This window comes from Somniosus microcephalus, chromosome 12 (assembly GCF_052327205.1).
Source record: "Somniosus microcephalus isolate GS21.2 chromosome 12, FLI_Smic_1.0, whole genome shotgun sequence".
Classification (NCBI taxonomy): domain Eukaryota; kingdom Metazoa; phylum Chordata; class Chondrichthyes; order Squaliformes; family Somniosidae; genus Somniosus; species Somniosus microcephalus.
Genome location: NC_140998.1, coordinates 170,997,666 through 171,024,864, shown reverse-complemented (window position 1 = coordinate 171,024,864; position 27,199 = coordinate 170,997,666). Strand labels below are relative to the sequence as shown.

At 46.8% G+C, this 27,199-nt stretch overlaps 1 protein-coding gene across 1 annotated transcript in view; it reads right to left on the bottom strand.

The window, feature by feature from the left end:
- The window catches only part of sptbn5 (spectrin, beta, non-erythrocytic 5), a 781,023-nt gene that overhangs the window by 11,128 nt on the left and 742,696 nt on the right, over positions 1–27,199 (bottom strand). Inside the window, 6 exon segments of the mRNA XM_086003837.1 lie at positions 3,047–3,113; positions 11,468–11,553; positions 13,147–13,238; positions 15,022–15,108; positions 16,014–16,085; positions 17,527–18,306. Of these exon segments, the coding sequence (XP_085859963.1) occupies positions 3,047–3,113; positions 11,468–11,553; positions 13,147–13,238; positions 15,022–15,108; positions 16,014–16,085; positions 17,527–18,306 (1,184 nt within the window).

The window sequence follows — 27,199 nt, the reverse complement described above, 5'->3', positions numbered from 1 at the left end:
ACCAGGGCCCAGAGTGCAGGAAACCAGGGGATGGACCAGGGCCCAGAGTGCAGGAAACCAGGGGAAGGACCAGGGCCCAGAGTGAAGGAAACCAGGGGATGGACCATGACCCAGAGTGCAGGAAACCAGAGGAAGGACTGGGGCCCAGAGTGCAGGAAATCAGGGGAAGGACCGGGGCCCAGAGTGCAGGAAACCAGGGGATGGACCAGGGCCCAGAGTGCAGGAAACCAGGGGATGGACCAGGGCCCAGAGTGCAGGAAACCAGGGGAAGGACCAGGGCCCAGAGTGAAGGAAACCAGGGGATGGACCATGACCCAGAGTGCAGGAAACCAGAGGAAGGACTGGGGCCCAGAGTGCAGGAAATCAGGGGAAGGACCGGGGCCCAGAGTGCAGGAAACCAGAGGAAGGACTGGGGCCCAGAGTGCAGGAAATCAGGGGAAGGACCGGGGCCCAGAGTGCAGGAAACCAGTAGAAGGACCGGGGCCCAGAGTGCAGGAAACCAGTGGAAGGACCAGGGCCCAGAGTGCAGGAAACCAGGAGAAGGACCAGGGCCCAGAATGCAGGAAATCAGGGGAAGGACCGGGGCCCAGAGTGCAGGAAACCAGTAGAAGGACCAGGGCCCAGAATGCAGGAAACCAGGGGATGGACCAGGGCCCAGAGTACAGGAAACCAGAGGAAGGACTGGGGCCCAGAGTGCAGGAAACCAGGAGAAGGACCAGGGCCCAGAATGCAGGAAACCAGTCGAAGGACCAGGGCCCAGAATGCAGGAAACCAGGGGATGGACCAGGGCCCAGAGTGCAGGAAACCAGAGGAAGGACTGGGGCCCAGAGTGCAGGAAACCAGGAGAAGGACCAGGGCCCAGAGTGCAGGAAACCAGGGGAAGGACCGGGGCCCAGAGTGCAGGAAACCAGGGGAAGGACCGGGGCCCAGAGTGCAGGAAACCAGGAGAAGGACCGGGGCCCAGAGTGCAGGAAATCAGGGGAAGGACCGGGGCCCAGAGTGCAGGAAATCAGGGGAAGGACCGGGGCCCAGAGTGCAGGAAACCAGGAGAAGGACCGGGGCCCAGAGTGCAGGAAACCAGGGGATGGACCAGGGCCCAGAGTGCAGGAAACCAGGGGAAGGACCAGGGCCCAGAGTGCAGGAAACCAGGGGATGGACCAGGGCCCAGAGTGCAGGAAACCAGGGGAAGGACCAGGGCCCAGAGTGAAGGAAACCAGGGGATGGACCAGGGCCCAGAGTGCAGGAAACCAGGGGATGGACCAGGGCCCAGAGTGCAGGAAACCAGGGGAAGGACCAGGGCCCAGAGTGAAGGAAACCAGGGGATGGACCATGACCCAGAGTGCAGGAAACCAGAGGAAGGACTGGGGCCCAGAGTGCAGGAAATCAGGGGAAGGACCAGGGCCCAGAGTGCAGGAAACCAGGGGGAGGACCAGGGCCCAGAGTGCAGGAAACCAGGAGAAGGACCGGGGCCCAGAGTGCAGGAAACCAGGAGAAGGACCGGGGCCCAGAGTGCAGGAAACCAGGAGAAGGACCGTGGCCCAGAGTGCAGGAAACCAGGAGAAGGACCGAGGCCCAGAGTGCAGGAAACCAGGAGAAGGACCGGGGCCCAGAGTGCAGGAAACCAGGGGATGGACCAGGGCCCAGAGTGCAGGAAACCAGAGGAAGGACTGGGGCCCAGAGTGCAGGAAACCAGGAGAAGGACCGGGGCCCAGAGTGCAGGAAACCAGGGGAAGGACCGGGGCCCAGAGTGCAGGAAATCAGGGGAAGGACCGGGGCCCAGAGTGCAGGAAACCAGGAGAAGGACCGGGGCCCAGAGTGCAGGAAACCAGGGGATGGACCAGGGCCCAGAGTGCAGGAAACCAGAGGAAGGACTGGGGCCCAGAGTGCAGGAAATCAGGGGAAGGACCAGGGCCCAGAGTGCAGGAAACCAGGAGAAGGACCGGGGCCCAGAGTGCAGGAAACCAGGAGAAGGACCGGGGCCCAGAGTGCAGGAAACCAGGAGAAGGACCGTGGCCCAGAGTGCAGGAAACCAGGAGAAGGACCGGGGCCCAGAGTGCAGGAAACCAGGAGAAGGACCGGGGCCCAGAGTGCAGGAAATCAGGGGAAGGACCGGGGCCCAGAGTGCAGGAAACCAGGGGATGGACCAGGGCCCAGAGTGCAGGAAACCAGGAGAAGGACCAGGGCCCAGAGTGCAGGAAACCAGGGGAAGGACCAGGGCCCAGAGTGCAGGAAACCAGGGCAAGGACCAGGGCCCAGAGTGCAGGAAACCAGGGGATGGACCAGGACCCAGAGTGAAGGAAACCAGGGGAAGGACCAGGGCCCAGAGTGCAGGAAACCAGGAGAAGGACCGGGGCCCAGAGTGCAGGAAACCAGGAGAAGGACCAAGGCCCAGAGTGCAGGAAACCAGGAGAAGGACCGGGGCCCAGAGTGCAGGAAACCAGTGGAAGGACCAGGGCCCAGAGTGCAGGAAATCAGTGGAAGGACCAGGGCCCAGAGTGCAGGAAACCAGGGGAAGGACCAGGGCCCAGAGAGCACCATGTGTATAGCTTGTGTATGATGCTGCGCTCCTGCCTGGTTTCGAACTTAGTTTCATGTTTCCTGGTTTAAAACTCAAGAAATAAATGCAGAATATTTAATGATCACCTACCCAGGGCTGCACCATCTGAGCCTAGGCAACAATCGGGGTCTACAGTTGGCCTCAATGACTCGACTGGGAGGGGAATAGCACGGATTCTGTGCTTGACAGTGAACATGTGAGCACGCATACATGCAGCCGGGCAAATGTGTGTTTGTGTGTGTACGCGTGTATGCTCTTTCTGGGGAGATCTGGGTTCTGCAGTGATGCCACCATAGTTGAATAGCCAGCTGTCGCTCACTGTCTTGGCTTCCACATGAAGAATGGGTGAGGTATGGGAGAGAGACCGTAGAATTGTAATCCCGTTACAATCAGTGCCTCTAGGAAAGGGGAGAAAACACGGAGAGCCCCTGCATATAGGGCGTGTTACTGTAATGGAGCCTCAGGCAGAAAGAGGGGTAACCTACTCACCAGGAGAGCTGTGGAGACTGCGAAGGAGAGGTAGCATTGTCAGATGACGAGCTCGCTTCACCAGAACCTGGAGAGGAGCACAGGGAGAGTCAGTGTCCAGCAGCAGCAACCCCAGGATTGCAACGTGTTACTTATCAGAGAGAGCAAGACATCACTGTGACCCGTCTGTACCCAGCCCAACACTCAGCTTCCTCCTCTATCACTGACCGGTCCATACTCTGTCCCTCTATCACTGACCGGTCTGTACTCTGTCCATCATTGACCAGTCGGTACTCTGTCCCTCCTCTATCTCTGCGTCCCCCCCAGAGCTAGGACCCTGGTGGGGCTGGTAATCTGACATTGGGTGTCCCTAGCCCCCGGGTACATTAAGGGGTGTTGAAGCCTGAGGCACACTAAAATCTGAACAAAAGACTTTTTAAGTGGGCACTGAGCATCTGGACCTGTCTAAATACAGCGGACCTCCGCCCTCTGCTTTAGTGCGGTGACGTAGTAAGCGATTGAAAAATATGCTCATCAGGCTAGGCCACAGAGCTGGAGGTCCCAGACTGCCCAGACTTAGCATCCGTATAAACAGGTGCTGCAAGGGAAGCCCCTTCTCTCACACTGGGTCTTTCGCTTAAATGGGCCCCATTGCTGTGGCTTTCTGCACCTCTTTTAACCCTTGTTTGCTGTTTAGCTCTTTTGGCAGATGGGAACTTGTCAGCTTCCTAAAGTTACACTCCATGTGCTGTCTCTGCCAAATGCCCCAGGGATCTTTTGTTGTGTGCTGTGTGTACGGGCATCGCGCGCTGGGCAGGTTTTGAAGAGGAGGCGGCATGCCAGATATATTGGGACTGCCCTTTAGACCACAATCCACGTGTATAGCCAGACAATCGGCAAAAGATACTGTGCTTGTAGAGCCTGCAAATCCCGAAGGAGCCCATCACTTCCCTCTGTACACTCCTGTAGCCAGACCAGGGCAGGTGTGGTGAGACTGTCCAAGCAACAGACACCTGCAATACACAGCAGCACCATGACTAATCCATTCATCTGTATCCCCATAGAAAACACACAACCACACAAGACAGCTAGCACTTTTACCGTCTGGCTACATTCCCCAAAGTACAGGGCATTATTGAAACGTGACCGCAGCCCTGAGCTCTGACTCCCTGGGCTGCCCAACCTCACCATCAGAAACGTGAGCATAGACACTGAATCATGCCGCGAATGGCCATACTCTGCCACTCAATACAATACAATACAAATCGCTTTATTGGCATGATAAGGTACATCTTATGTTGCCAAAGCATCAAAATACATTTATGGTTGAACACATAAACGCGGTTCCATTCATAGTGTATAAACAGGTATATCCCTGAGTTTATAAATATACATTCGCCTTGTTTATATATACTCTTGTCTTAGTTTACTGGTTGTCCCTCTGTTCATGGCAAGCTGTAACATAGTGTGCCGCCAGTGTTACACAGCTTCTCTCCTCCCCCAGTAGGAGTGGGAGTTTTTGGTTGTCAGTCAGATTTCTGAATTCAGGGCATATTTGTGAGAATTTTTGGTAGAAATTCTCCCTGATGCCCTGATATTTTCCACAGGCTGTGAGGAAGTGCATCTCTGTCTCAACTACTCCCTGACTGCAGTGAGAGCATATCCTGTCTTCTCTTGGCAGCCTGGTCTGCCTGTGTCTGCCTTTTTCGATCGCTAGGCTATGTTCGCTAAGTCTGTACCTTGTCAAGGTTCTTCTCAGTTTGTTATCCTTTACCATGGTCAGGTAATCAGCTATGTTGTATTGTCTGTTTAGGGCCAAGTAGCAATTGAGTTTGCTTTGGGTTTTTGTTGTTTCTGCCCAATATGACAGATATTTTTCCTTTTGCTTAGCGACGATTGTGTTGGGTCGAATTCTTTGTGTTACCCTGTCACTGTCCTGGGACTGGTTATTGTTAGTATTGTTATTAGTTACTTTATTGAGTCCCAGGACTAGTTGACTGAGGGTATTCTTCTTTATGGTCAGCTCTTGGCATTTCAGGGCGTCGTAGTGATAGCATTGGGGGTTGCTCATTTGTAGGTGATTCCAAAATTTGGTGGCTCTTTTTTGGATAGTGATTATTAATGGATATTGGCCTAGTTCCGCCCTGCATGCGTTGTTTACTGTTTTCCTTTGAGTCCGGAGGATACTTTTACAGAATTCCGCATGTAGGATCTCAATTGGGTGTTTGTCCCATTTTGCAAAATCTTGTTGTGTTAGTGGTCCCCAGACCTCACTGCCATAGAGTGCAATTGGTTCAATTACTGATTTGAAAATTTTGAGCCAAATGCTAATTGGGATTTCTATTTGGATTGATTTTTTGATGGCATAGAAAGCCCTTCTTGCTTTCTCTTTCAGTTCATTCACAGCCAGTTTGAAGTTTCCCGTAGAACTGATTTTTAAGCCCAAGTATGTGTAGTGAGTGGTTTGTTCAATTTTGGTTGTTCCTACTGTGAAATTTATTGTGGGTCCATGTTGTTTGGATCTTTGCTGGAACACAAGGACTTTGGTTTTTTGGGGATTTATTGTCAGGGCCCAAGTCTGGCAGTACGACTCCAGCAGGTCCAGGTTCTGCTGTAGACCCTCCTTAGTTGGTGACAGCAGAACCAGGTCGTCGGCATAGAGGAGGAATTTAACCTTGGATTCATATAGGGTGAGGCCGGGTGCTGTAGATTGTTCAAGTAGTTTTGCCAATCCATTAATGTAAATATTAAAGAGTGTCGGTGAGATTGGCGAGCCCTGCGTCACCCCCCGCCCCTGTGGGAAGTATTTTGTTTGTTTGTCTCCAATTTTAACTGCACATTTATTGTTTGTATACATTGATTTAATTACATCATATGTTTTCCCTCCTACCCCGCTTTCGATAAGTTTCAGGAATAAACCGTCATGCCAGATGGAGTCGAAAGCCTTCTGGAAATCTACAAAGCATGCGTAGATTTTACTTTTGTTATGGTGAACGTGTTTGTCAATTAGGGTCTGTAGGGTGAAGATATGATCGGATGTTCTATAGTTTGGCAGGAATCCAATTTGGCTTTTACTCAAGACATTGTGCTCTTCAAGGAAGTTTATAAGTCTTTTGTTTATGATGCTACAGAATACCTTCCCCAGGTTACTGTTTACACAGATGCCTCGATAGTTGTTTGGGTCGATTTTGTCCCCACTTTTGTATATGGGTGTTATGAGTCCTTTGTTCCAGATGTCAGGGAAATAACCGACACTCAGAACCAAGTTGAAGAGTTTTAGGATAGCCAGTTTCAGTTTGTCGTCTGCGTGTTTAATCATCTCGTTTAGTATGCCGTCTGTCCCGCAAGCTTTTCCTGGTCGCAGGTCCTTGAGTTTTTCAAGAAGTTCTTTTTCTGTTATTATGGCGTCTAGCGGGTTTTGGTTATCTTTTATGGCCATTTCAAGCTTTTCTAGTTTTTTGCGTATTTGGTGTTGCTCTGGTCTTAGTGTGTTTTTCTGGTATAATTTTTCAAAGTGGTTTACCCATGTGTCCCCATTTTGAATGGACAAATCGTCGTGTTGTTTTTTGTGTAGTGTTTTCAAGTTGTCCCAGAAACAATTCGACTCAATGGATTCCTCCATGGAGCTGAGTGTATTCTTAATAAATTGCTCTTTTTTGGTCCTGAGCGTGTTTCTGTATTGTGTTAGCGTCTGACAATAAGTAAGGCGTAATTCCTCGTTTTCTGGATGTCTGTGTTTTTGGTTTGATAGTTTTCTAAGTTTTTTCCTCATGTTATGGCAATCATGGTCAAACCATTTTTCATAGTTTTTTGTTTTGGGTTTGTTCTTGCGAGCTTTCAAGTTTGCATTTGTTGCCAAATTATCAAAAATATTGTTTAGTTTACTAACTGCCCGGTTTACGCCTTCTTTATTGTGAGTGTATATGTTATCCAGAAAGGTGTCTAAGAGAGCTTGAGTTGATGCATTGCTAATTGTTTTCTGGTATTTTTCCGTGTCATTTTTGGCCCATCTGTACGATTTTTTGGTGTTGTACAGTTTACTGGGTTGTGTTTCTATGTTGTTTGTTTCTGTCTTTTTGAGAAACATAGTAATTTGGCTGTGATCTGACAGTGTTGTTTGTGGTTTGACTGTGAATGCTCTGAAAGAGGATGGGTCCAAGTCTGTAATCATATAGTCTACTGTGCTGCGGCCAAGAGGTGAGCAGTAGGTCGATCTTCCTAGGAGGTCTCCTATGAACCTACCATTGACAATGTACAGACCCAGGTTTCGACAGAGCTGTAGTAGCTGTTTACCGTTGGTATTTGACTGCTTGTCGCAGTTATGCCTGTATGGAAGGGAAGGGATGTCAAAGTGGTTATTCCCGAATACGTAATTGTTTCCCTGATTATTGGTGAAGTCTGGTTCTTCGCCCGTTCTTGAATTGAGGTCCCCACAGATCAACACGTTCCCCTGGGCCTGGTATTGGATAATTTCCCCCTCCATGTTGGAGAAGGTGTCCTCTTTGTAGTACGGGGAATCGATTGGAGGGATATAAAGTGCGCAAATGTAAACATCTTGGGTGTTTGAGATAATCTCCCTCTCAAGTTTGAGCCACATATGGTTTTCGCCCTTTTTTATAAATTTGATGTAATTCTTAAGTTCTGTTTTAAACCAGATCAGTATGCCTCCGGAGTCTCTGCCTTGGGTTACACTTGGTAATTTATTGGAGGGGACCACTAGCTCAGTGTACCCTTGGGGACAGCCGGTGTGTCCTTTTCCTTTATACCAAGTTTCCTGTAAAATAATAATATCTAGATCTTTAGTTTCCTCTATGAACTCTGGGGTCCTACTCTTCACTTCTCGCACTGAAGAGCGTAGACCTTGGATATTCCAGGTCGAAATATATAAGGATTTCATGTTAAGTTTTATCTTTTTCTATGATAGGTTAAAGAGTGGTACGTGTTTGTCGTGTCTAAGTGTGGGGAAAAAAAAGATCACCCCAGTTGTCTACAAAAGTTAATACAATTTGGTTACAGTTCTTTCTATTAATTAGCCCTTGATCCATAAGGCGGAAGTAGATGCTGCTGCACATCTGCTTATTGTCTCTTAATGGATTGTTTCTGTCTGAGGTATTGCGTACGTCCTGTGCATCTCTCCCTCTGTCTGGCTGGTAGCGGTCCTATTCCCCTGTGGGACAGGAGTGGTGCAGGTCTGATAATGTTGTTTTGCATGGGGATCCTCTCCGGTCTCGGTTGGTGTGGTGGTGGTCTTTGTAGTGTTCCTGATATGTACCCCGCTGATCTCTGGTGGTCGGGGGGGGGTCCTCTTGGAGTCTGGGTATGGACCCGGTTAAAAGCGACGTCCTTCAGGGCTTTAGCAAAGATCGATATTTTTTGCCTTTGGATGTGGACGTGGTCGTAAAGACATTCTTCATCGAGGGTGGGGTGTTGGGCCAGGTGTACGTTGTGGTTTGATTCGCATTCTGTTGCTATGCTGGCATTTATCTCATGAATTGTGTTGTTGTTGAAGTCTGTTCTCGGCAATATTGTGGAAACAGTGATTCTAGTGTTTGGAAATGTACTGCTTGCCTTCCTAATCATTGCTCTGAGCGATGTTGCTACCTCTTTCTGTTTGGCCTTTAGGTCATTTGTGCCCGTGTGTATTATTATGTGTTGGGGGGAGCCTAATCTGGCTTTGGTCAGCCATCCCATGGCTCTGTCTGTTGTTGGGCACCAAATCTTTTCTACTTTACTTCTAGGGAAGAGCTTTTTCTCCCATAGAAATTTCCCATTTGAGTCTATGAGTATTACGACGTCAGCCTTGTTTGTGTTTACTGTCTGGTGGCTTTCGCTTGGACTCATAGTGTGTGTGCTGGGCTGGGGTGTCTGGTGTGTGCGTACCTCTTGTGAGCGGCTCGCTTGTGGTTCCATGGCGGTGGGGGAAGATTGCGAGTCAGTATGCTGGTCGGTCTGTGTGGCACCCCTTGTATTGTGTGTCTGTTGCTTTTGTTCCGTGTGGGAGTGCAGCCGTTCCGTCCGGCTCTGTCTTGTCTTATCTCTAGTCTCTGGTTGCTGGTCTAATGGTGTTTTCTCTCCTCTATGGCTCTCTTCTTTTTCCTGCAGCTCTTTCACCTGATTCTTAAGTAGATTCACCTGGTTATCAAGTCTATTCAGCTCTCTCTTGTGTCTCTCCCTCTCCTGCTTTTGTTTGTCATTCAATTTGAGGAACTCCTCTCTAAGTTTAACCATCTCTATCTCTAATTGATTAAATTTATCTTTTGGTTGTATCTGGCTGTGTGATCCCGGGGTATGTGTCTGGTCGGCCCTGGAAGGCTCACTCACTTCCTGGCTAAGCTGGTCGGCCCTGGAAGGCTCACTCACTTCCTGGCTATGCTGCTCTTCTCTTGGTGGGCTGGGAATGGTAGGGGAACTATGTGTGGCTTCCTCCGTGGTAGTTATGCTGGGGTTTGTCAGTTGTATCGTGTGGCTGTGGTTCCCCGGGGTTAGTGTCTGGTTTGAACTGTGTGGCTCGTTCATCCCTTGACCATGCAGATTTTCTCCTGGTAAGTTGTCAATGTTGGGGGGAGTGCGGGCCACTCTGGGGCTGTTCATTCCCCTCGTAGTTGATCTTTTCAGTGTCCTGAAGGCCGTTGCAAATTTGTCGAGGTTGCCTTGCACTAATATTGTTCCGGTATTGTATGCGTTGACAGTCGTGATTGAACTGTCTCCTGGTGTGTTAATTTTCATTATGGACCCATTTGCGGTATTTTTTAGCTTAACACTGGCATAGTGTGATTTTATTGCTCTGATCCAAGCCGCTGGCTGATCTGAGTAGAATATGAGGTTACTTTTTGTCCCATTGTTGTAACAGTCAGTAAAGAGAGTTTCTGGTTTTTCTCTCATCTGAGCATGCTTGATCGTTTTTATAGCTTTTTTTGTGGTGTTGGGGGGAATCTGGAAGCGGGGCTGTTGTGGATCTTCTGATTCGCTCATTTTTGGTAAAGTATTGTTGATCTTAGAATAAGCTTTTCTGGGGCCCCGGGTTTGGTGTTACCCTCTCCCTGTTCGCGAACTTTCCCGGTCCCCCTCTCCGACCCCGTGGTCCCTGGGCCTCGGCTCCTGGGTTCACCCTTCTCAGGTCTGAGTCTGTGAGCCGCTGTTTCCCGGTGCCTTCGGGCTGTTCCCCTCCCCCTCAGAGGTCTCTGGACCTCTGTTTCGGCCTGGCTCCTCGGGCCTTTCCCTGGGCCTCCCTCCCTAGGCCCTGTACTCACGGTCTTGGTTGCGAGCCTTCTGGTTGCTCTCCTTCTCCTCAGAGGTCTCTGTGCCTGCTGGCCTGGCTCCTTGGGCCTTTCCCGTGCTGGATTGTTGGGCTGCGGCCCGAGTCCCCTCGGCTGTGCCGATTGCTGGATTTCCGGGCTGCGTTCCGAATCTCCTCGGCTGTGCCGATTTCTGGGATGCGGCCCGAGTCCTCTCCGCTGTGCCGATTGCCGGGCTGCGTTCCGGATCTCCTCGGCTGTGCCGATTTCTAGGAGGCGGCCCGAGTCCTCTCCGCTGTGCCCGTTGCCGGGCTGCGTTCCGATTTCTGGGATGCGGCCCGAGTCCCCTCGGCTGTGCCGGTTGCTGGACCGCTGGGCTGTGGCCCGAGTCACCTCGCCTCCTCGAACTCGGTCTCGATGCCGCCGACTCAACCACCGCTGCTGAAGCCCCGTGTGGCTGCCGTTCACTGGTTTGTGTAGTTCTTCTCTTGTTTCTTTTTTTTTTTGCTTTGGCTTTTTTTTTTCCTCTATTTTCCTCTGGGTTCCCCTCACGTGAGGCTGATTTCAAGGGCCAGGAAGACTGGATGGAGGCTGCCGGGAGACCAAGGAAATCCTCTGCAGCCGTGCCGGGTTATCCCATTGAGGCACTCAAGGAGAAGCCATTTTCAGTAGGTCCATGCTGGAACCAGCGTGTTGGTGGAGCAGAATGTCAGGTTCAGGTGCCTACATTGTACAGCTTCACCCTGCAATTGGCTTTGCCGTGGAGTCTAAAAATGGGGCTAAAGCCGTTCCCCCTGGCTAGCTCCTCCTCTCCTGCAAAATTCTCCTCTATCTCTTTGGTTGCCAGCTCACACCCTCTCCCACCACCCTAGGTGTCAGGTTATTTTCACCTCTGAAATGCATTGGGATGTTTCAAAGGAGCTAAATAGTTGTAAATGGCTGTTGACTTCTGTCACTTTGAAATGTGCTAAAGTGAGATCCCTACACACAACTTGCATTGATATAGTGCCTTTACCGTAGTAAAACATCCCAAAGAGCTTCACAGGAGCGTAATCAGATACCAAGCCACATAAGGAGATATTAAGTCAGGTGACCAAAAGTTTGGTGAAAGGTAAGTTTTAAGGAGCATCTTAAAGGAGGAAAGTGAGGGAGAGGTTTAGGACACTGTACACAGTGAAATGATGGCCGCCCACCCAGACCCAGTTACCTGCATTGTTCCTGATCTTCTGGATCCACACGTCCATCACTTTGCCCGAAGGAGCAGAGAAGAGATACTCAGCCCCATCACTGAGCCTAGGGAAACACATTCCATTCATTTACTCACACAGCACACACCAAGGTACTGGTACATGTACAGACCCTCACACACCAAGGTACTGGTACATGTACAGACCCTCACACACCAAGGTACTGGTACATGTACAGACACACACACCAAGGTACTGGTACATGTACAGACTCACACACCAAGGTATTGGTACATGTACAGACTCACACACCAAGGTATTGGTACATGTACAGACATCACACACCAAGGTATTGGTACATGTACCAGACTCTCACACACACCAAGGTACTGGTATATGTACAGACTCACACACCAAGGTATTGGTACATGTACAGACTCACACACCAAGGTATTGGTACATGTACCAGACTCTCACACACACCAAGTTACTGGTACATGTACAGACTCTCACACACACCAAGGTATTGGTACATGTACAGACTCTCACACCAAGGTATTGGTACATGTACAGACTCACACACCAAGGTATTGGTACATGTACAGACTCTCACACACACCAAGGTATTGGTACATGTACAGACTCTCACACCAAGGTATTGGTACATGTACAGACTCACACACCAAGGTATTGGTACATGTACAGACTCTCACACACACCAAGGTATTGGTACATGTACAGACTCTCACACCAAGGTATTGGTACATGTACAGACTCTCACACCAAGGTATTGGTACATGTACAGACTCACACACACCAAGGTATTGGTACATGTACAGACTCTCACACACCAAGGTATTGGTACATGTACAGACTCTCACACACACCAAGGTATTGGTACATGTACAGACTCTCACACCAAGGTATTGGTACATGTACAGACTCTCACACCAAGGTATTGGTACATGTACAGACTCTCACACACACCAAGGTATTGGTACATGTACAGACTCTCACACCAAGGTATTGGTACATGTACAGACTCACACACCAAGGTATTGGTACATGTACAGACTCACACACCAAGGTATTGGTACATGTACAGACTCTCACACACCAAGGTATTGGTACATGTACAGACTCACACACCAAGGTATTGGTACATGTACAGACTCTCACACACCAAGGTATTGGTACATGTACAGACTCACACACCAAGGTATTGGTACATGTACAGACATCACACACACACCAAATCGTAGATATAAACACCAGGATAAAAAATTTAAATCTGAGGGAGCCAATGTAGGTCAGTGAGCACAGGGGTGATGGGTGAACGGGACTTGGTGCCAGTTTTGGATGAGCTCAAGGTGCAATTTGAGAGATCAGCCAGGAGAGTGTTGGAATAGTCACGTCTAGAGGTAACAGAGGCATGGATGAGGGTTTCAGGGGCAGATGAGCTGGTTCAAATGGAAAGCACAACATCACCACTTCCTCATTTGTTGTCATCTTCCCCTTGGCTCAAACATGGAGATGCAGTGAGTGTCTGGCTCACTTTGTACTCCCAGCCCCTGATGTATGTTGGTACAATGGGTAGAGTGAGGGGAGGAGCAGAATTTGTTGTCTCGGAGTACACCGTGACACACCCATCTACACTTGGTAAAGGCCTGACTCACTCTGTTCAGCAGATGTCACCTACCGTAAGCGGAAAGTGTGCTCCTTCTTCATGTAATCGGCAACCTCCTCGCACCTTGCATCGACGACACTGAGAGGCGGAGAGCACGGGGAAGCCTGCAGACAAAAGGGGGAACACACACAGCTTAGACAGGGAGTGCTTAAAGGGGGCAGGGCGTCACACACAGACAACGAGTGCTTAAAGGGGACAGGGAATCACACACAGCTTTAACTGTGAGTATTTAAAGGGGAACAGGGTGGCACTGACTCTTACTGGGGTACAGGTTCCACAGGCTCTGACACTTATTGGGGTATGAGTTCCACAGATTCCTTTGTTCATTTGTTTAAACCAGTGAATACCGGCTTGTTATTTGACATTGGGGGCATCACAAATAATTCCAATCCTGCCCTTACCCAGTGTCCGCAATCAAACTTTCCAGCAGGAGGCACCAGTGTACAGTGTAGTGAGCAGGAAGGGGAACCCTGGCTGCCGATCCCCTCCCTAACCCAAGGACTTCGAGAGACAATGTTAGGGTCATTACTGTCTCCCACCCCATGATCAGCCAATACAGCACAGCCCAGGGATCGAGCCTGGGACCTTACTGCTCTGTTTGATGGGACAGGGTAGAGGGAGCTTTACTCAGTATCTAACCCGTGCTGTACCTGCCCTGGGAGTGTTTGATGGGACAGTGTAGAGGGAGATTTACTCAGTATCTAACCCGTGCTGTACCTGCCCTGGGAGTGTTTGATGGGACAGTGTAGAGGGAGCTTTACTCTGTATCTAACCCGTGCTGTACCTGCCCTGGGAGTGTTTGGTGGGACAGTGTAGAGGGAGCTTTACTCTGTATCTAACCCGTGCTGTACCTGCCCTGGGAGTGTTTGGTGGGACAGTGTAGAGGGAGCTTTACTCTGTATCTAACCCGTGTTGTACCTGCCCTGGGAGTGTTTGGTGGGACAGTGTAGAGGGAGCTTTGCTCTGTATCTAACCCGTGCTGTACCTGCCCTGGGAGTGTTTGATGGGACAGGGTAGAGGGAGCTTTACTCTGTATCTAACCCGTGCTGTACCTGCCCTGGGAGTGTTTGATGGGACAGTGTAGAGGGAGCTTTACTCTGTATCTAACCCGTGCTGTACCTGCCCTGGGAGTGTTTGGTGGGACAGTGTCAAGGGAGCTTTACTCTGTATCTAACCCGTGCTGTACCTGCCCTGGGAGTGTTTGATGGGACAGGGTAGAAGGAGCTTTACTCTGTATCTAACCCGTGCTATACCTGCCCTGGGAGTGTTTGATGGGACAGTGTAGAGGGAGCTTTACTCTGTATCTAACCCGTGCTGTACCTGCCCTGGGAGTGTTTGATGGGACAGTGTAGAGGGAGCTTTACTCTGTATCTAACCCGTGCTGTACCTGCCCTGGGAGTGTTTGATGGGACAGGGTAGAGGGAGCTTTACTCTGTATCTAACCCGTGCTGTACCTGCCCTGGGAGTGTTTGATGGGACAGTGTAGAGGGAGCTTTACTCTGTATCTAACCCGTGCTGTACCTGCCCTGGGAGTGTTTGGTGGGACAGTGTCGAGGGAGCTTTACTCTGTATCTAACCCGTGCTGTACCTGCCCTGGGAGTGTTTGGTGGGACAGTGTCGAGGGAGCTTTACTCTGTATCTAACCTATTGATCAGGGAGTGATTGAAGATGAGTGTGTTCCATTGCTCAGCACTAACTTCCCTCAGTTTGGTGAGTCCAACATTCACCCCCTGTGACTGCAGGGCTAACTGCTGAGTCGTCGGTTTTCATTTTATACTGAGGTTGGATTGATATACCGATAAAGAAACCAGTTTTGAACTGGGTAAAGCTTATTCTCTTAGAAGTTGCTTCAATCTCTGATGTGGGTGCCAGGAGGTGAAGACTTACCAACAAAGTATCACTCCTGTTCTTGTAGAAACAGAGGGCCTGCCTCTCCAGAATCACAAAATAAGTGTCCCAGGTTTTGGAGTCGGCCTAAATATGGAATTAAAGTTAGGAGCATCTTTCACATCCTCAGGATATTTTAAACCTTTGTACAAAAACCAAGCACAGCAAGATCCCACAAACAGCAATGAGAAAATGACCAGATAACCTGTGTTAAGTGCTGGTTGAGGGATAAATATTGACCAGGACACCAGGGGGAACTGCAGTGTCAGCCTGGCTTGTTTGCTCAAGTCTTTGGAGTGGGACTTAAATCCACAACCTCTGACTCTCCCACTGGGCCACGGCTCACAGGAGGAAGAGGATGAATTGCGGATGTTGTTTCCTGGTTCTGTAACGTGTAGTTAAACCTCACACGGGGACGGATCAGTGCAAATCCACACTTCAGCTAAACAACGTCCTTTCAGCCCATCCAGCATCGTTCACTATCCTCTGTCCACAGTCCAATCGCAGGGTCCCTGAAGGGAAAAGGCTGCACCAGGCTGCCTATCAGCTGCAGTTGATACAAGAGTGACCAAGGCATTGCGGCAATTACACAGGACTTGCAGCCCCAAAGTTACCAAAACAGGGACCGGATGGTGCAGTTTATTACACACACTTCTCATTCACCTCTCAATTCAAGTGTAGCTCAGACTGATGGCTGGACGTCTCCTCTGTCTGTTGCCTGTAAGAGACCAACATGGATCGACAATGGACAGTCTTGGCCGAGCTCCTAGCAGGCACCGAACCTCAGCACAAAACTGCCACTAAAAGGGAGCTAAACCAGCACTTACATTCAGGCACAGGAGGGCTGTCATGGGACGTGAAGAATGTCACAGTGCTTTGGGCTGGTGTACAGGAAACTTTACTGGGCAACTGGCTGTGTCCCCAAGAATGTAGGTGGAGCTTTAGAAAACAATTCTCCAATGTTATCCTCCCTCCCTCTCGTTAGTTTCTACCTTAGTCCCTCCGGGCTGCAGTCTGTACTTTCGGTCGAGTGTGCCCTCCATGGTCTGGTATTCTACAGCGACCTAATAAAGAAAGAAAGAAAGAAAGAACTCCCATTTGTACAGAAACTTTCACGACCAATGTCCTAAAGCGCTTTACAGGCAATTAAGTATTTTTGAAGTGTAGTCAGTGTTGTAATGTAAGAAATGCAGCAGCCAATTTGCACACAGCAAGCTCCCACAAACAGCATTGTGATAAATGACCAGATAATCTGTTTTAATGATGTTGGTTGAGGGATAAATATTGGCCAGGACACCAGGGAGAACTCCCCTGCTCTTCTTTGAATAGTGCCATGGGATCTTTTGCATCCACCTGAGAGAGCAGACGGGGCCTCGGCTTAAAGTCTCGTCCAAAAGACGTCACCTCTTACAGTGCAGTGCTCCCTCAGCACTGTATTGGATTGTCAGCCTAGATTATGTGCTCAAGTCTCTGGACTGGGACTTGATCCCACACCTTCTGACTCAGAGGCGAGAGTGCTACCACTGAGCCAAGAGAGAGACTCTTTGTGTCACGTGGGTGGTGTTGACATTACAGTTAGAAATGTAATTATACAGTACATTGGCTAAGCTCGGATAGCAGGATTGAAACTAGCACCAGGAACACAGACAGAGAAAAATGGTAGAAAGAATCTGCATTTATGCAGCACCTTTCACATCCTCAGGACATACCAAAGTACTTCACAGTCAATAAAGTACTTTTGAAATATACTGACTGTTATGTAGGCAAACGCCTATTTGCGCACAGCAAAGTCCCACCAACAGCCAATAAGAAAAATGGCCAGTTGATCTGTTTTTTAGTGTTGTTGGACGATGGAGGGATGTTGGCTGGGAAGACCTTGGCCTGCTCTTCATCCAGCAATGCCAGAGGGCAGACGAGGCCTCGGTTTAACGTCTCATCTGAAAGACAGCACCTCTGACAGTACCTCAGTACTGCTCTGGAGTGTCAGCCTGGAGTATGTGCTCAAGTCTCTGGAGTGGGACTTGAACCCACAACTTGCTGACACAGGAGCAAAAGTGCTACCAAGTGAGCCTCGCTGAAAGGGAAATAACAGAGAGGTAGTGAAAAGTCAGGGATAGAGGGTGGAGAAAGGGAAGGGTAATAGGGGTTAAAGGAATGGCAGGGATAGAAGAGTAAAGAAAGAAACACAGGCAGGGATATGGAGAGAGAGAGACAGATGAGACGAAGGCACAGGCTCACTCAGACTGGAGGGAGACATGGAGAGAGAGATAGAGACAGAGATGTGGGGGTAGATTATAATCAAAATCAATGGAATGAAAATCAGGTGGGTTCTATAAAGGGTGGAATCTACCCCCGGGAAATAGAGAGACAGTGAGCAAGAGAGCACGAGCAAGAGAGACAAAGCGGGGGAGAGATGGAGAGAGATTTAGAAAGCTAACACCAATTATCAAAATTGTTTGAAATATATGAGAAATTTGCGATTGCTGCAGCTAACTGTGTTCCTACCTTTTCACTCTTCGGTGTGCCTGTAGAGTTTGACTGCTGAGGATCGAGGTGAACCCCAGTGAGCAATACCGAGTCTGCATTCCCAGATGTATCGGACTCCAGCCTCTCCATTGTGCTGGACACGGGGTCTACTGAGTAGCTTTCAGTCGATGTTGTGGCTTCTTCTGGCTGAGCTGTGGGGAGACCATATTGGGAAGAGTGCAGGGTGGTTTGAGAGGGGGTTGAAGAAGGGTTGGATGGTGGGCTTTGGGACATGGGCTGAGATTTAGTGGGTAACTTGGTGCTGATGCTGTCTCTAGTAGGTGAGGTTAGGTCTTTTGATGATTGCTCCATGAAGGTACTTGAAGAAAGTCTAGAAAGTGGTTTGGGTAGGACTGATGGTGTGGACTTGGTTGGAATTAAAGGCTTCTTTGCAGGACTCTCTACTTTATAATTGTGAAGAGAGAAAGACTTTGGTGACAAAGGTGATTGGAAGAGTGACCGCCTCCTGTCCTCTCCATCATGTTTAAGGCCACTGGCAGCATCTTGACATCTCTGGGGGCCCACAGTCCTTCTGACTGGGTAGAAGAAAAGGTCAGAGGTTGAGGGGGTCTTCGGGGCAGGACTCACGACTACCTCTTTTGACCAGGAATTTGGTGTCCTCTCAATGTCTGAATCGGTTCTTGCAAGGTTCCTCAATGGTCCTGGCTTTTTGTCTGATCCCTTCCTCTTCAGAGAGGGAACCCGAGCCACTTTGCGTTCTTTTTCCTTAACGTTCACCTCCCTACGGAACCCGTCACCCTGAAATCAGTCAAAGAACAGACTGAAATTACAAAATCCCATCCGATACACTGAAAGAACAGACTGTAGGGAAAATGCTAAAGTCTATTATAAAGGATGTGATAACAGGACACTTAGAAAATATCAACGGGATTAGACAAAGTTAACATGGATTTATGAAAAGGAAATCGTGTTTGACAAACCTACTGGAGTTTTTTGAGGATGTAACTGGTAGAATAGATAAGGGAGAACCAGTGGATGTGGTGTATTTGGATTTTCAGAAGGCCTTTGATAAAGTCCCACATAAGAGGTTAGTGTGTAAAATTAAAGCACATGGGATTGGGGGTAATATACTGGTATGGACTGAAAATTGGTTAACAGACAGGAAACAGAGAGTAGGAATAAATGGGTCTTTTTCGGGGTGGCAGGCGGGGACTAGTGGGATACCGCAGGGATCAGTGCTTGGACCCCAGCTATTCACAATATATATCAATGATTTGGATGAGGGAACCAAATGTAATATTTCCAAGTTTGCTGACGACGCAAAACTAGGTGGGATTATGAGTTGTGAGGAGAATGCAAAGAGGCTTCAAGGCGATTTAGACAAGTTGAGTGAGGGGGCAAATACATGGCAGATGCAGTATAACGTGGATAAATGTGAAGTTATCCACTTCGGTAGGAAAAACAGAAAGGTAGAATATTATTTAAATGGTGCTAGATTGGGAAATGCTGATGTACAAAGGGACCTGGGTGTCCTTGTACACCAGTCACTGAAAGCAAACATGCAGGTGCAGCAAGCAGTTAGGAAGGCAAATGGTATGTTGGCCTTCATTGCAAGAGGATTTGAGTACAGGAGCAAGGAGAGACCACACCTGGAGTACTGTGTACAGTTTTGGTCTCCTTACCTAAGAAAGGATATACTTGCCATAGAGAGAGTGCAGCGAAGGTTCACCAGACTGATTCCTGGGATGGCAAGACTGTTGTATGAGGAGAGATTGGGTCGACTAGGCCTGTATTCACTAGAGTTTAGAAGAATGAGAGGGGATCTCATTGAAACGTATAAAATTCTGACAGGGCTAGACAGACTGGATGCAGGAAGGATGTTTCCCCTGGCTGGGGGGTAGAACGAGGGGTCACAGTCTCAGGATACGGGATAGGACATTTAGGACTGAGATGAGAAATTTCTTCACTCAGAGGGTGGTGAACCTGTGGAATTCTCTACCACAGAAGGCTGTGGAGGCCAAGTCACTGAATATATTTAAGAAGGAGATAGATAGATTTCTAGACACAAAAGGCATCACGGGGTATGGGGAGAGAGCAGGAATATGGTACTGAGATAGAGGATCAGCCATGATCATATTGAATGGCGGAGAAGGCTCGAAGGGCCGAATGGCCTACTCCTGTTTCTAAAGATCAGTCTGAAATTACACAATCCCATCCGATACACTGAAAGATCAGTCTGAAATTGCACAATCCTATCAGATACACTGAAAGAACACTAATACAAAAGCAAAATACTGCGGATACTGGAAATCCAAAATAAAAACAGAAAATGCTGGAAATACAGGTCAGGCAGCATCTGTGGAGAGAAAAACAGAGTTAACGTTTCAGGTCGATGACCCGGAGAATTAAAGTGACAGGCGACCGGAAGCTCGGGGTCACCCTTACGGACTGAACGGTGGTGTTCTGCAAAGCGGTCACCCAATCTGCGTTTGTTCTCCCCAATGTAGAGGAGACCACATCGTGAGCAGCGAATACAGTATACTAGATTGCAAGAAGTACAAGTAAATCGCTGTTTCACCTGGAAGGGGTGTTTGGGGCCCTGGACAGTGGGAAGGGAGGAGGTAAAAGGGCATGTGTTGCATCTCCTGCGCTTGCACGAGAATATGCCGGATGAAGAGGAAGAGGTGTTGGAGGTGATAAAGGAGTAGACCAGGGTGTCGTGGAGGGAGCAGTCCGTTCGGAATGCTGAAAGGGGAGGTGAGGGGAAGATGTGTTTGGTGGTGGGATCATGTGGAAATGGCGAACGATGATCTGTTGAATATGGAGGCTGGTGGGGTGAAAGGTGAGGGCAAGGGGAACTCTATCGTGGTTCCGGGAGGGAGGGGAAGGGGTGAGAGTAGAAGTTCGGGAAATGGAACGGACACGGTCAAGGGCCGTGTCAACCACAGTAGAGGGGAATCCTCGGTTGAGGAAAACCGAGGATTCATAGAAACATAGAAGATAGGAGCAGGAGTAGGCCATTTGGCCCCTCGAGCCTGTTCCGCCATTTAATGAGATCATGGCTGATCATCCAAATTGAGTACCCTGTCCCTGCTTTCTCCCCATATCCCTTGATCCCTTTAGCCTTAAGAAATATATCGAACTCCTTCTTGAATATATTTAATGAATTGGCCTCAACTGCCTTCTGTGGTAGAGAATTCCACAGGTTCACCACTCTCTGGGTTAAGAAATTCCTCCTCATCTCAGTCCTAAATGGCTTACCCCTTATCCTTAGACTGTGACCCCTGGTTTCGGATTCCCCCGCCATCGGGAACATCCTTCCTGCATCTAGTCTGTCTAGTCCTGTTAGAATTTTATAAGTTTCAATGAGATCCCCTCTCATTCTTCTAAACTCTAGTGAATACAAGCCCAATCGACCCAATCTCTCTTCATACGTCATTCTTGCCATCCCAGGTATCAATCTGGTGAATCTTCGCTGCACTCCCTCCATGGCAAGAACATCCTTCCTCAGATAAGGCGACCAAAACTGCACACAATACTCAAGGTGTGGTCTCACCAAGGCCTTGTACAACTGCAGCAAGACTCCCCTCTACTGTGGTTGACACAGCGATTTACTTGTACTTCTTGCAATTTAGTATACTGTATTCGCTGCTCAATGATGCGGTCTCCTCTACATTGGGGTGACCGTTTGTGGAACACCTCCATTCAGTCCGTAAGGGTGATCCCAGGCTTCCGGTCGCCTGTCACTTTAATTCTCCGCTCCACTCCCACTCTGACCTCTCCGTCCTTGGCCTCTTACACTGTTCCACTGAAGCTCGACGTAAGCTTTAGGAACAGCACCTCATCTTTCGATTAGGCACTTTACAGCCTTCTGGACTCAACATCGAGTTCAACAATTTCAGAGCATAACCTCTGCCCCTATCTTTTCTTTTCCATTTTTTTTCTCTCTCTCTCAAATTACACAGCTGTTGATGATTCTGCCATTGCCATTTACACTTCATCTAGAGCCATCTTTTGTTTCTTGTCCCATTACCATCTCCTTTTGCCTTGCACCATCATCCCTTTTGTCTCTTAATCTCTCCTGCCTTCCATCCTATCACAGACCTTCCTTTTTGTTCTTTCCTCCGCTCCCCGCTTTCCCTGCCCCTAAACTTGCTTAAAAACCTGTTCCATCTCCAACTTCTCCCAGTTCTGACGAAGGGTCATCGCCCTGAAACGTTAACTCTGTTTCTTTCTCCACAGATGCTGCCTGACCTGCTGAGTATTTCCAGCATTTTCTGTTTTTATTACACTGAAAGAGCAGTCTGAAATTGCACAATCCCATCAGATACACTGAAAGGTCCGTCAGAAATTACACAATCCCATCCGATACACTGAAAGATCAGTCAGAAATTACACAATCCCATCCGATACACTGAAAGATCAGTCGGAAATTACAAAATCCCATCCGATACACTGAAAGATCCGTCTGAAATTACACAATCTCATCAGATACACTGAAAGAACAGTCTGAAATTACAAAATCCCATCTGATACACTGAAAGATCCGTCTGAAATTACATAATTCCATCAGATACACTGAAAGATCCGTCTGAAATTACACAATCCCATCCGATACACTGAAAGATCCGTCTGAAATTACACAATCCCACCCGATACAGTAAAAGATCCATCTGAAATTACACAATCCCATCCGATACACTGAAAGTTCAGTCTGAAATTACACAATCCCATCCGATACACTGAAAGATCAGTCTGAAATTACACAATCCCATCTGATACACTGAAAGATCAGTCTGAAATTACACAATCCCACCCGATACACTGAAAGATCAGACTGAAATTATGCAGTCCCACCCGATACACTGAAAGATCAGACTGAAATTCCACAATCCCATCACATACACTGAAAGAACAGTCTGAAATTACACAATCCCATCTGATACACTGAAAGATCAGTCTGAAATTACACAATCCCACCCGATACACTAAAAGGTCAGACTGAAATTTCACAATCCCATCAGATACACTGAAAGAACAGTCTGAAATTACACAATCCCATCTGATACACTGAAAGATCAGTCTCAAATTACACAATCCCATCAGACACACTGAAAGAACAGTCTGAAATTACACAATCCCAACAGATACACTGAAAGATCAGTCTGAAATTACACAATCCCATCTGATACACTGAAAGATCAGGCTGAAATTATGCAGTCCCACCCGATACACTGAAAGATCAGACTGAAATTCCACAATCCCATCACATACACTGAAAGAATAGACTGAAATTACACAATCCCAACAGATACACTGAAAGCAGTCTGAAATTACACAATCCCATCTGATACACTGAGAGATCAGTCTGAAATTAAACAATCCCATCCGATACACTGAAAGAAGTCTGAAATTACACAATCCCATCAGATACACTGAAAGAAGTCTGAAATTACATAATCCCATCTGATACACTGAAAGAAGTCTGAAATTACAGGAACCCATCCGATACACTGAAAGAACAGTCTGAAATTACACAATCCCATCCGACACACTGAAAGATCAGTCTGAAATTACACAATCTCACCAGACACACTGAAAGAACAGACTGAAATTACACAATCCCATCCGATACACTGAAAGATCAGTCTGAAATTACACAATCCCATCCGATACACTAAAAGAAGTCTGAAATTACATAATCCCATCTGATACACTGAAAGATCAGTCTGAAATTACACAATTCCATCAGATACACTGAAAGATCCATCAGAAATTACACAATCCCATGCGAGACACTGAAAGATCAGTCTGAAATTACATAATCCCATCTGATACACTGAAGGAATAGCCTGAAATAACACAATCCCATCCGATACACTGAAAGAATGCTGAAATTATACAATCCCATCTGATACACTGAAAGATCAGTCTGAAATTACACAATCCCATCAGATGCACTGAAAGAATAGTCTGAAATTACACTATCCCATCCGATACACTGAAAGAACAGTCTGAAATTACACAATCCCGTCCGATGCACTGAAAGATCAGTCTGAAATTACATAATCTCATCAGACACACTGAAAGAACAGACTGAAATTACACAATTCCATCAGATACACTGAAAGATCAGTCTGAAATTACACAATCCCATCCGATACACTGAAAGATCCGTCTGAGATTACAGAATCCCATCCGATACACTGAAAGATCAGTCTGAAATTACACAATCCCATCCGATACACTGAAAGATCAGTCTGAAATTACACAATCCCATCAGATACACTGAAAGAACAGTCTGAAATTACCCAAATCCATCCGATACACTGAAAGATCAATCTGAAATTACACAATCCCATCCGATACACTGAAAGATCCGTCTTAAATTACACAATTCCATCAGGTACACTGAAAGATCCGTCTGAAATTACACAATCCCATCCGATACACCGAAAGATCAGTCTGAAATTACACAATCCCATCCGATACACTGAAACATCAGACTGAAATTACACAATTCCATCAGATACACTGAAAGATCAGTCTGAAATTACAGAATCCCATCCGATACACTGAAAGATCAGACTGAAATTACACAATCCCATCAGATACACTGAAAGATCAGTCTGAAATTACACTATCCCATCCGATACACTGAAAGATCAGTCTGAGATTACAGAATCCCATCCGATACACTGAAAGATCAGTCTGAAATTTTAAAATCCCATCCGATACGCTGAAGGATCAGTCTGAAATTACACAATCCCATCAGATACACTGAAAGAACAGTCTGAAATTACACAAATCCATCCGATACACTGAACGATCAGTCTGAAATTACACAATCCCATCCGATACACTGAAAGAAGTCTGAAATTACATAATCCCATCTGATACACTGAAAGATCAGTCTGAAATTACACAATCCCATCCGATACACTGAAAGATCCGTCAGAAATTACACAATCCCATGCGATGCACTGAAAGAGCAGTCTGAAATTACATAATCCCATCTGATACACTGAAAGATCAGTCTGAAATTACACAATCCCATCCGATACACTGAAAGAATAGCCTGAAATTACACAATCCCATCCGATACACTGAAAGATCAGTCTGAAATTACACAATCCCATCAGATACACTGAAAGAATAGTCTGAAATTACACAATCCCATCAGATACACTGAAAGATCAGACTGAAATTACACAATCCCATCAGATACACTGAAAGATCAGACTGAAATTACACAATCCCAACAGATACACTGAAAGATCAGTCTGAAATTACACAATCCCATCAGATACACTGAACGATCCGTCTGAAATTACACAATTCCATCCGATACACTGAAAGATCAGACTGAAATTACACAATCCCAACAGATACACTGAAAGAAGTCTGAAATTACAGAATCCCCTCCGATACACTGAAAGATCAGTCTGAAATTACACAAACCCATCCGATACACTGAAAGAACAGTCTAAAATTACACAATCCCATCCGATACACTGAAAGATCAGTCTGAAATTACACAATCTCACCAGACACACTGAAAGAACAGACTGAAATTACATAATCCCATCCGATACACTGAAAGATCAGTCTGAAATTACACAATCCCATCCGATACACTGAAAGAGCAGTCTGAAATTACACAATCCCATCAGATACACTGAAAGAACAGTCTGAAATTACACAATCCCATCCGATACACTGAAAGATCCGTCTGAAATTACGCAATTCCATCAGATACACTGAAAGATCTGTCTGAAATTACACAATCCCATCCGATACACTGAAAGATCAGACTGAAATTACACAATCTCATCAGATACACTGAAAGATCAGTCTGAAATTACACAATCCCATCCGATACACTGAGAGATCAGTCTGATATTCCACAATCCCAACAGATACACTGAAAGAAGTCTGAAATTACATAATCCCATCTGATACACTGAAAGAAGTCTGAAATTACACAATCCCATCCGATTCACTGAAAGATCAGTCTGAAATTACACAATCCCATCTGATACACTGAAAGAACAGTCTGAAATTACACAATCCCATCAGATACACTGAAAGATCAGTCTGAAAATATAGAATGCCATCCGATACACTGAAAGATCAGTCTGAAATTACACAATCCCATCCGATTCACTGAAAGGTCAGTCTGAAATTACACAATCCCATCCGATACACTGAAAGATCAGTCTGAAATTACACAATCTCATCCGATACACTGAGAGATCAGTCTGAAATTACACAATCCTATCAGATACACTGAAAGATCAGTCTGAAATTACACAATCCCATCCGATACACTGAGAGATCAGTCTGAAATTCCACAATCCCAACAGATACACTGAAAGAAGTCTGAAATTACATAATCCCATCTGATACACTGAAAGAAGTCTGAAATTACAGAATCCCATCCGATTCACTGAAAGATCAGTCTGAAATTACACAATCCCATCCGATACACTGAAAGAACAGTCTGAAATTACACAATCCCATCAGATACACTGAAAGATCAGTCTGAAATTACACAATCCCATCCGATACACTGAAAGAAGTCTGAAATTACATAATACCATCTGATACACTGAAAGAAGTCTGAAATTAGACAATCCCATCCGATTCACTGAAAGATCAGTCTGAAATTACACAATCCCATCCGATACACTGAAAGATCCGTCTTAAATTACACAATTCCATCAGATACACTGAAAGATCCGTCTGAAATTACACAATCCCATCCAATACACTGAAAGATCAGTCTGAAATTACACAATCCCATCCGATACACTGAAAGATCAGACTGAAATTACACAATCCCATCAGATACACTGAAAGATCAGTCTGAAATTACACAAATCCATCCGATACACTGAAAGATCAGTCTGAAATTAAACAATCCCGTCCGATACACTGAAAAAGTCTGAAATTACATCATACCATCTGATACACTGAAAGAAGTCTGAAATTAGACAATCCCATCCGATTCACTGAAAGATCAGTCTGAAATTACACAATCCCATCCGATACACTGAAAGATCCGTCTTAAATTACACAATTCCATCAGAGACACTGAAAGATCCGTCTGAAATTACACAATCCCATCCAATACACTGAAAGATCAGTCTGAAATTACACAATCCCATCCGATACACTGAAAGATCAGACTGAAATTACACAATCCCATCAGATACACTGAAAGATCAGTCTGAAATTACACAATCCCATCCGATACACTGAAAGATCAGTCTGAGATTACAGAATCCCATCCGATACGCTGAAAGATCAGTCTGAAATTATACAATCCCATCCGATACACTGAAGGATCAGTCTGAAATTACACAATCCCATCAGATACACTGAAAGAACAGTCTGAAAATATACAAATCCATCCGATACACTGAAAGATCAGTCTGAAATTACACAATCCCATCCGATACACTAAAAGAAGTCTGAAATTACATAATCCCATCTGATACACTGAAAGATCAGTCTGAAATTACACAATCCCATCCGATACACTGAAAGATCCATCTGAAATTACACAATTCCATCAGATACACTGAAAGATCCGTCAGAAATTACACAATCCCATGCGATACACTGAAAGATCAGCCTGAAATTACATAATCCCATCTGATACACTGAAAGAATAGCCTGAAATAAC